Here is an 11,517-nt window from a genome sequence, read left to right as displayed (position 1 = left end):
CTAGTGGCTTAGTGACTTCATCTGCCACTTCCCTCAGGACCCGCGGATGTATCTCATCAGGTCCCATGGACTTGTGCACCTTCAGGTTCCTCAGGTGGTCTCACACTTGATCTTCACTTACAGTGGGCGGTTCTTCATTTTCCCAATCCTCGCCTTTGCATTCTGAGTCATGGGCAGTGTGGCTGCAGTCCTTGCCAGTGAAGACTGAGGCAAAAAAGTCATTGACTACTTCATTATCTCTGACAGGAAATGGCACTGGTATTGCATAAATGATGTGTGGCAATCACACATGAAGTTGAGGGAAATCACACAATATTTCTTATAAAATGACGGTGAATACAGGAGCACCTAGCTGAGCCAGGATGTCACAAAGTCACTCCAGGGTCTGACAAGAGACCTATAAAGGCTTGGGATAATGCTGCTAGGGACAGGGGTATTGACCACTAAAGCTCCCTGAAAGAAGTGTTCACATACATGAAGCCTTTGAACAGATCCCAGGCTAGAGCTGGTATAGTCACAGTTACGTTCTAGGCTCAGGATGAGCATAAACCCTGATTAACTGTGAGAGTGTCCGAAGTACAGCCGGCTGTTTGCATTACATAGGACATACTATTATGATTTACACAGCTAAACTTTGACCTACTTTATATACCAGACTATATATGTGCACAAGTACGTATTTGACTTTTCATTTGTTTTGTTGGCTTTTTTCCTTCTTTTTTTCACATTAATTTCTCCAATTAGCACTTGGGAGACAGGAGAGACTTTCTAAACCAAAAAGCAGTGCTAGCAGTTTGCAATTACATAGATTCCATCAAAAAAACCCCAAAGGAGCATATGAATAGGAGGCAGAAAACAGCCAAATTAAGCTCTCAGTTGCACTGAAATAAGTCCAGTTACCTCATTTTGTTTCAGTGTTTTATGCTTTTTGCAAAAGAGGAACCACATTTTAATCTCCCTCGATTCATCAAGCAGTAAAATACAGTAGAAAAAGATCACCTTAAGCTTTAAAATTATCTTGCCTGAACTCTTTTAAGAAAGGGAAATGGTGCTAGTAAAAATTAGATACTTAGTGAGGCCATATCTTAGAGTCTAATGTAAAAACAAGTTGTGTAAGAATCCTTAGTCACGAAGCTAAGCCTCACAACAACTGCTTTGGAGTTCACTGGGCCTCTGCCATTCCTTTTATAGATGAATAACGTGAAGTTCACTCACAACATCAGCTCTGTGCAGCCTCACAGAGCTAAGTGTTGATTATCTGAAACCAGCTTCTCCAGCACATAATCAGATCACAAATAACATGTAACAGAGAGTACTGCATTCCAGGTAATACAGCATGATCTACTTAAGTGCATAAGCTATTGTAACTCATAAATGTAGGTGAAGGTTGTTTAAAAACGTAGTAACTGTTAAAGCAATTGGTGGACAAGAAAAAATGAAGACCTCTGACAAAAGGAGAGATCACTGCTGTAACCAAAAAGCTCAACAACAGGGCAAGTGCTACATTTTAAAAAGTTCCTCAGTGTAAGGAGAAGGGACTTATTTATGTCTGCTACAGGGCAGACTTGCCACAAGCAAAGTCAATGAGCAGGCTCAGGTCTCGAGCAGGTGTCCCAGTCCACTGGAACCATACGGGCACTGCAACTCTCACAGCAACATTCCTGCAGCTGCCAAAAGACCAGTTCCTGGGCCAAAAGCTGTCCCTGATTTATGAGACTACAGAACAAAGATTCAGAAGAAGCAAGCAGACTTGAGCATGTCTTGTGCAGCTGTGATCCTGCTTAAATCACGAGCAGTATTTCTCGATAAAATAGAAAAGAACAGTTCTATCCAGTGTTTTGCCATCGCAGCATTAACAGCTCTGGTAAACACAAGCATATATTACAGGCTGTTATGACAACTTGTGTCCAGACACTTGGGAAAAAAAAAAGAAAAAAAAGAACTAAACTTAACCCTTTCAAAATCTGAACTGAACTTTTTACATTTCTGCATATGCTAGTTCTGCATCGATCATTGATAACGTCACAGAAATATTTCTCCTTACAAGACATCCGGCTCAAGTTTCTAGGCTCTCCTGCAAATCCTCTAAACCTCCAGTTCATATAGCAGAAAAAAAGGAGAAACTTTCAAACTTTCTGAGCACCTGCTTTACTAAAAAAAGGTGACAGTGCCATCTGCTGACTTTTACTCTGCGTACAGAAATTTATTTTACCCTGTGACCATGAAGAACAGATGGATAAGGCACTCTACAGACAGCTAGAAGTAGCCTCACATTTGCAGACCCTGGTCCTGATGGGAGACTTCAACCACCCAAGTGTCTGCTGGAAGAACAACACAGCAGGGCACAATCAATTCAGCAAGTTCCTGGAAAGCATCGGGGACAACTTGCCAACCTAAGTGATAGAAGAGGTGATGAGGAGAGGTGCTCTGCTGGACCTCATACTTACCAACATGGAAGGGTTTGCTAGGGATATGAAGGTCAAAGGCAGCCTTGGCTGCAGCGACCACGAGATGGTAGAGTTCAGGATCCTGAGAAGCAGGGCAAAAAGCAAGATCACAACCCTGGACTTCAGAAGAGCAGATTTTGGCCTCTTCAGGAATCTACTTGAAAAAGTACCATGGAATAAAGGCCCTGGAGGGAAGAGGGTCCAAGAAATCTGGTTGTTATTCAAAGACCACCTCCTTCAAGCTCAAGAGCAGTCAGGTAAAAACGCTCACATGGATGAGCTCCTGGCAAAACTCAAACATAAAAAGGGAGAATACAGAGCGTGGAAGCAGGGGCAAGTAACCCAAGAGGAATATATAGACACTGTCTGAGTGTGCAGAGACATGGTTAGGAAAGCCAAAGCCCACCTGGAGTTGAATCCAGCAAGGGATGTCAAAGATGACCAGAGGGGCTTCTATAACTGCATAAATGACAAAAGGAAGACTAGGGAAATTGTGGGCCTGCTGCTGAATGGAGCACAGGACATGGAAAAGGCTGAGGTACTGAACGTCCTTTGACTCAGACTTCCGCGAAACCATTAAGTTTAGAACTGTTATTCTTTATTTACAATAAATAAAAAAGTATAATAAAGGACAGTTCAATCTTATCTTGTCCTAAATCTAAACTACCTCAGGGCATTATCAGATAAAATAGTGACCAGTTTTCCATTTGCCAGCCAAAACATCCATCAAATAAGATTAAACATACCTAAGCAAAACAAGCCATTTGATACACCAAAGAAAGATCAACATAATAGCACGTAGAATTACTTTTCCAAACTGAAAGTAAAACCAGAAATTACTCTTCCTCTCTAATGTTTTGGCTACTTTTTATCTGCTGGAGAGGGATGTCCTGTGACAGTACACCATTAGCATCTCATTATCTACCTCTTTCATTCTTTGGAGTGAACCACACGCTAAAGCAAGGTGTCCTATAGGAGAGCAGTGCTACGTTTGCAGAGAATGAGCTCATAAAGGAAGCAGCACACCTCACATACAGTTCCAAACACTTTTGAACTACCACATCTCAAGTGTAGGACAAAAACACCAATAATTTTTAATGTGTACAGTTTTCAACAACAACAACGATGTCAATAGCATCACATTTCTGTAGAAAGTAAGCAGATGTCAGACCAGAGGCAGCTGGAAAGATATGTAGGCTGGTAGCATGTATGTTTTCATTTAAGCGATCACATTCCTACAGTACCCAAGCACTCTGGCCAAGCTGTTCAACCAGGCTGCATTCTTATGATGAAGGTACTATCCTGCAAGCACAGATTTACCAGAGAGTTAATTTTTCCTCAGCTTCCACCACCATTACTCAACACAGTATGCATACTCCCCATCTATGACCTATCAGTAGTCTTCATAAGCTCCCTGCAGGCAATGTAATTGAATCCAGCTCCATTCTCGAGCACCTACAAAGAATATGCGTAAATACTTCAGCCCGACCCTTAGGCAGAAATTACTCAAACATGAAGCCCCATCAGAACATCCACAGAATGAGGGTGAAGGGATAAGAAACTCCAGTATCTGTAACTCGTGGAACCTCACTAAGGTTATACATGAAGAAGGAAGGCTCCAGATCCCACACCTGACAGATCTGCTTAGAAAGGGAAATCTAATCCCTAAGAAAAGCTCCCCTCGGCAGTGTAAACCTGTCCTTTTAGTACTAAGTGGAGTGAAATGATCTCTATAAGCACGTGCTTGTTTTCAAGGAATGTGCCAAGGAGTTGTTTGCCAGGAAAGCTTCTTTCATCCTTCCCTACTTACTGCTATACCAGCAGGGAAAGTGACCCGTATACTGCCACGATGATGCAATGGAAATAATTATACAAGATCCTACAGAGTGAAAACAAAGACCACAATAGGGCACTGCCTTTTCTTTTACTTCTAAAGAGAAGCAGAACAAAGAATTCATTGCAAAGAATCCTGACAATATTTAGTATTAATTACCTGTCTACTGAGTTCTTCTCTAAAGTGGATATGTTGTTAATGGAGCAACAATGAACCTAACAGCCCTGTATTCCTATTCAGGAAGAGCATTGCATGCATTGCCACACCCCCATCAATTCTAGATTTTAGCCAAATATTACCCAGCAAAAAATCACCTCCTATTAACAAAATGCTTTTGTATTAAACAGCAAGTTTATCTATACTAATCAAGTATATGTTCTCGCTCAATTTGTGTATATGAAGGAGTACAACTACAGTTAATGGACTGCAGTCTATCTGCAATGTTGCTGCTAAAAGCCTAATCATTCCTCATTTTCTGTACTTCCAGTGATATTCGTCTGTCTGCGTGAAGTTCAAGTTTCTTGTTCTTCTCTTCAAAGACCTTCACTGTTTAGTCTTCTACTCACCTGCTTTCATCTTAACATACTAATCTTCCTAATCTACTTCTCCCACAGAGATCCTTCTGCCCTCTTTTATTCTACTTATCCTAAGGTGGGGATATACTCAGAACTTATTTGCAAAGCCACATAGCACCTTCTACAACAAATCCTCAGTCAGACCTGACCTAATCTGAGAACTCTTTGTCCAATATAGTCCTACTACAGATTTATCTATGCAGATACAAAGAGCTGTGGCTCGTGCAGTTTACAATATTATTGCAATTAGTAAACGGGGCTGAGGGGGGGAGGGGGTGTCAAATAAAAATAGAGGAAGTGCAATTATCATAAAAGTTTGGATGTCCAAGACTGCTGGGTAAAAAGGTGTTATTAACATGTAAACTCTGTGACTAAACCTACCTGGACACCATGTCTCTTTTACAGCACTGAAACAAACAGAATAAAAAAGTCTTCAGGAGCAAGAGTGCGAGAACAGGAGCCTGCTGAGTCACACAGGCTGCAAAGGTCTAGTTTGACTAACCTGATCTCCTTCTATGACAAGGTGACCTGCTTAGTGGATGAGGGAAAGGCTGTAGATGTTGCCTACCTAGACTTCAGTAAAGCCTTTGACACCATTTCCCACAGCATTCTGGAGAAACTGGCTGCTCATGGCTTGGACAGGCGTACTCTTCACTGGGTAATAAACTGGCTGGAAGGCTGGGCCCAAAGAGTTGTGGCGAATGGAGTTAAATCCAGTTGGTGGCCGGTCACAAGTGGTATTCCCCAGGGCTCATCATTTGGGCCTGTTCTGTTTAATATCTTTATCAATGATCTGGACGAGGGGATCAAGTGCACCCTCAGTAAGTTTGCAGACAACACCAAGTTGGGCAGGAGTGTTGATCTGCTTGAGGGTAGGAAGGTTCTACAGAGGGATCTGGACAGGCTGCATACGCTGAGGTCAATGGTATGAGGTTCAACAAGGCCAAGTGCCGGGTCCTGCACCAACCCCGTGCAGTGCTACAGGCTTGGGGAAGAGTGCCTGGAAAGATACCTGGCAGAAAAGGACCTGGGGGTGTTGGTCAACAGCTGGCTGAATATGAGCCATCAGTGTGCCCAGGTGGCCAAGAAGGCCAACAGCATCTTGGCCTGTATCAGGAACAGTGCAGCCAGCAGGACTAGGGAGGTGATGGTCCCCCTGCACTAGGCACCAGTGAGGCCCCACCTCCAATACTGTGTTCTGTTTTGTGCCCCTCACTACAAGAAGGACATTGAGGTGCTGGAGTGTGTCCAGAGAAGAGCAACAAAACTGGTGAGGGATCTAGAGAACAAGTCTTATGAGGAACATCTGAGGGAACTGGGGTTGTTTAGTCTGCAGAAAAGGAGGCTGAGGGGAGACCTTATCGTTCTCTACAACTGCCTGAAAGGAGGTTGTAGCGAGGTGGTTGTCAGTCTCTTTTCACAAGTAACAAGTGATAGGGCAAGAGGAAACAGCCTCAAGTTGCACCCAGGGAGGTTTAGATTGGATATTAGGAAAAATTTCTTCACTGAAAGGGTTGTCAAGCATTGGAACAGGCTGCCCGGGGAAATGGTGGAGTCACCATCCCTGGAGGTGTTTAAAAGACATGTAGGTGTAGTGCTGAGGGACATGGTTTAGTTGTGGACTTGGCAGTGCTAGGTTAACAACTGTACTTGATGATCTTAAAGGTGTTTTCCAACCTAAATGATGCTATGATTATATAATTAATTTATTATAAAGTGGAACATAAGCTGCAGCAACATAGTGCTAAATTCTTCATCCCAACTCACTCGCTTTTAACAAGAGGCTCCCTCAATCTGTAACAAAGGTATACAGTACACTCCTATGCTTTCAATCTCGGTATCTGCAAAACAGGTAATGGTTCACTCCTCTTGATGAATACACAAACACCAATTAGCTACCAGGCATTGTATAACAATATCCAGGGCAGAGTAACAGCACTCTATAAAGCATAAGGGACTTACTTAAAAGGTAGATTAATCAGCAATCACACTGAATTTCAGTAGAACAGGCAGGGTTTCACTTTAAAAGATAAGAAAACTAGGCATTCCCATTAACATAGGTCCACAGACGCTGATTAGATGTCTACCTCCTAATTAGGAACCTAGCTTGCAAAAAAGTCAAGAGAAACAACACTTGCAATCAAAGCAAGTTAAGAGACAAGAATTCCATTTCCTTTTTAGCTGGAGGGTAGTTTTTGGAAGGACAGTTAGCTGTATGAATCTGGAGTTAAGCAGCTAAAACAGGCATCCAGAAGTTCTGGGCATTGTCTCAAAAAACAAGTAGACACAACTGCACATTTAACTAGAGACTTATTTTGTTCTCTTTCATTTCAAACATGCCTAGGAATCTGATCAAACACGAGGAAAAAGTACTTCAATCTTTTGTTGCAAAACAAAACGTACTGGAGGTGATCAGTGTTGTGCACTAACCATAATCCTGTAAAATCACAAGCCACAAAAATAAGTGCATAAGCAAACTGCATTTACCAGCTTCTATTCAATGCCAAGTCCTGAAACATCTATTCCTTATATATTCCTTACATATATTAATTTCTACACTTTAACTTGACAGGATTTCTCACTTGAATGCTTATGATTTACAATGTATTTTCCTTCTAATTTACCAGAACTGTCTTTTTATCGGGGGGGGGAGGGGAAGAGGGAGGATTTAACTAAAGCTGTTTCCATATGTTTTGAGCTCTAAGCTTGAGAACATAGATTTGGAACTGTACAATGTTTTGTTATTGGGCAGGTTAGCATAAATCCCCCGTGCGGTGTATATTGACATAATAATTCCAAGGTGCGTCAGCAGGATACCTCCTATGAGTCAAGCAAGCAGCATGTAGCAAGATGCTCTTTTCCAACATTATAACTAGAGTCTACACTCAAGAGGTGAAGGATATGTCACTGTTTTGTCCCCAGTAGATAACAATAGCTTTGTGGCAAATTCTACTCACCTTACTCGTTCACGAGAGTTATTGTCTCACATTACTCTCAAACAAAAGAAGAGATCAACTATTTGTAATGCTTCCACCTTTTCAGCAAGGACACAACTTGCTCCTAGGAAATGCAGACTGAGCCAGATCTCACCCACAGTGTGAGATGCGCACACCCCAATTCCTGCCTCGCACCATGCAGCAGCAAGCCTGCACGTCACAGAGTTACAGCACTGCGCTGTGGTCTCTTTCCCATTCTCCGACATCATGTGCCAGGCTCTGTGGATTACAGAGCTTGGAAAAGGTTTCTACAGTGTCCTGTGGTTGAAGGCATGCTACATATGGAGGCTCTACCGTACCCCCTTCTCCTTCTGAGAAAGGAGGTATCTCTATTTCCCAGCCACATAGGTCTCAACTCAGGAAAATAGAAATTTGAGAGGTCTGACCGTAGGATTAGATAAAGTTCACAGTGACTCAAGGGTGAAATCCTAGCCCTAGTGACATCAACAGAAAAGCTCTCACTGACTTGAGGGCCAAGATTTCAGTCCATATCCCAAACTAAAGTGTTTTTTTTAAGCCGATGAAATTCAGGCTCTGATCCTGTAGGAGATTTACACACCTTTCACTTCACATACTGAGCAGTTCAAATTCACCTCAACCATTAACATCAAGTAAAGTGACGCTTGTCGGTAAGTTGTTGTGAGATCTAGTCCGTAATTGTAAATACAAACTTAAGATCTTACACTGTAGTGAAAAGTTTGAAACAGCACAAAACCAACTCCATTGTAAAAGAAGTAGCATCAACTCTTCCACATTTACATCATACTCTATGAAACACACGACAGTAGAAGAACAAATTCTCCAGTATGATTCTGAGGGTTGCTTGCTTTGGGTTTTCTTTCCTTCTACTTACTTTTGTCTGATCATCAGCTTTAAATACATAGCAGATACTTCGCTGATTTGCTGCTCCATCCTTTATCAGACAAGCAAAGTAGCTTGGATCATGGCTGTTGTGAATCAGTTTGTGGACGTGCTGTGGCTTGTATTCAAACAAACTTGAATAAATCAAAGGATCCCACTGCTGGATTTTCCCTGTGTCTGGTTCACATCGCAAACTTGCTGGTGAAACGTAAAGTCGTATTTGGCTGACGCTAGGTTCTTCTTTGGAAGACTTTGTACTGAGCCTGCGGATCTCTGCCACAATCCAAGGCAGCATTGACATGGTGGTTAGGGAATGCACTGGCAGAGAACCAACGAGCTGGAGACTGAAACTTGCTGAGAAATCACTAGGTGTTTGATACTTTTTAACTTTGAATGTTATTGGCTCCATTTTACAGTCCTTTAGGGAACCTGGACTAATTCACCAATATTTCAGTTCCATGGAACGATGATATCTGGACGGTTCTTTTCATCAAGGAACAGAAGAGTTCTGAAAGGAAAAGAAATAGTTATGTAGGTGCTGGAACCCTATTAAAAATGAACTGTCAGTAACACAAATATTTAATAGCTCAACATCAGAAGAGACATACTGATCATCTACCATGACCTACCTACCGGGTTCCACCTACATTGGGCCTTACTGTTTCAGGTCCAACAAACATCATAGTACTAAATACATTGCTTGGACAAAAGTCAGTCCAGATTTAAAAGTTGCTTTACGACCCTTGCTAAACCACCTAATGAGTAACTAAACTCAAAAATGCACATTCTTTCTAGCCTGTGTCTGTTTCATGGGCAGGCACATGTGGATCACTATTCCAATCCTACTATCGCAGAAGGAACTCATCTGAGCTATTCTGACTTTCACAACAGTTGAAGCCAGGGATTGCTGACACACCTTCACATGTGAAAAAAAAAAAAAAGAAAGAAAAAAGAAGGTCATCTTTCTTGTTCATAGGTGGATGATTTTGAATTTGGCTACTAACACGGAGTTGTGTCCTTGGGTATAGTCTGCCAAGTGATCATGGGCTGTTGCCAACCAGACTTTTTCATTAAATAACACCCCAGAAATTGTTGTCATCTGAAAAAGCTAGCAGTAGTCAACTGACTGATTGCTGATAAACCTGTCAGATAGCAGAGATGAGCAACAATCCTTACAGCATCCCACTAAAAAACAGATGATGATTCACAATTCACGATTGCATTTTAAGACCTGTCAGCCAGCCAGCAATACTTAATGTTTGCCACATTGATATTGTATCATTTTCATTTCTTAAAATATCAAATGGAACCAAGTTACGCACAACCTCTTATAACCCTGTTATACGCAGCATCTACTACCACTACTGTTACTACATATAAATAGTTTTAGTAACAAAATCCAATAATTTCATTTATCTATCAATTTCGTTTTGTAAAATAGAGTCTATGAAAACTCACAGATTGGCATTTGTTATGCTACCATGTTTTAACTCCTCATTAATTGAACCTGGTTTCAGCTGTTACATTATTTTGTGCGAGACTGATGAGAAGCTGACAGGCCTATAATTGCCTGTGTTTAAATACCATGACACTAGTTTACCCCCAGCCTTCTGAGAGTTTCCCATGAAAAGACCTATTAAAAACAACATGAGCAGTCCCAAGAACTCCTTACAAAGCATTTTTAATTATATTTGAACAAGTATTTAATAAATGGCATCTGTTTACTGTGGCAACAGTATTTCTTGTCTTTGTTCATCTACAAACATAATCAAAAATAGCAGTATTCTTCTCATGAGTTTTCATTAAACTTTGTCCTTTATTTGTCCTTGTAAAAATATTTTGAAACTGAGTTTCTAACAGTGCTTCACCTTGTTGAAAATGAAGGGAAATTTTAGTATTTAAAAAAACTTTTTAAAAAGTTTCAGTACGGAAATTCGTTTTGAATTAAACAAGTGTTTAAAATACAACCAATTTGTACATCTCTGAGTGGGGAAAAATGTTTCTGCAGTAACTGGCAAACTGTAAAAACAAGAGAACTGATCTCTGAGTGGGGAAAAATGTTTCTGCAAACTGTAAAAACAAGAGAACTGCAGAAACCACATGTTTGCGTACATTTACTTTTTTGGAACTTGATGCATCTTTTGACAAATGAACTCTGTGGCAATGTTACCAGTTCCAAGGATGCCAAATTCAGCAAGAGAATCCAGCAGTGCAAGTTTTAAAGACACTATTTGAAGAAATCATCACAAGCAGTATTCTAGGTGTGTAAAACAATTTTTTTTAAAAAGCCTTTTTATAAAACTCTGTGTGTGTCTGCACGTGGGAGGTGTGGGGAAAAGGGCTATGAAAATCCAGAATTTGCACGCCTCATTTCAATTATATGACAACTCCTTTTCAATTATTTTTTGTTTCAAAACAAGCAAAAAAACAACTGTCTTTAAGATGAACATAAATGCATTGCATTGTATGAGAGCAGCTTCAGGAAGCATTTTTCCACCTTATCAACACAGACTCCTAAACACAATATCATTACAGTTTTGCATCTGTCAGGAACCAAAATGGTCTCTTCTTCTTTGACAAACCGTGGCAAATTTTTTCTCCTTAACTGCAACAATGCAAAATAGTTCAGCAACTGCAGGGATGATTGGATTCATTCGTAACTACAATGGTGTGTAGTCCAAAAACACATAAAAATTGAGTTTTTAGCTTTTAGTGTTCTTGTCATTTAGTGACATACATAATAATTTCAGGATAAGAAAGCCTAAGAAAACTCCATTCTTAGTTGAAAACCGGAGAACTGAGCT

General features: G+C 40.8%; 1 protein-coding gene across 4 annotated transcripts in view; it reads right to left on the bottom strand.

Moving 5' to 3' along the window:
• Positions 1 to 9,224, bottom strand: part of TBC1D1 (TBC1 (tre-2/USP6, BUB2, cdc16) domain family, member 1) — a 110,200-nt gene extending 100,976 nt beyond the window's left edge. For 3 of the 4 annotated variants that reach the window (XM_009886816.1, XM_009886817.1, XM_009886819.1), the window contains exon 1: positions 8,706 to 9,122. In XM_009886816.1, coding sequence (XP_009885118.1) covers positions 8,706 to 9,122 — 417 coding nt within the window. Of the gene's footprint in view, positions 1 to 8,705 lie in introns of all 4 variants that reach the window. The other variant, XM_009886818.1, reaches the window with a different exon arrangement.
• Positions 9,225 to 11,517: the final 2,293 nt, after the last annotated feature.

The sequence above is a fragment of the Charadrius vociferus genome, unplaced genomic scaffold, assembly GCF_000708025.1.
Source record: "Charadrius vociferus isolate BGI_N301 unplaced genomic scaffold, ASM70802v2 scaffold186, whole genome shotgun sequence".
Lineage (NCBI taxonomy): Eukaryota > Metazoa > Chordata > Aves > Charadriiformes > Charadriidae > Charadrius > Charadrius vociferus.
This window is presented reverse-complemented; position numbering and strand designations above follow the sequence as displayed.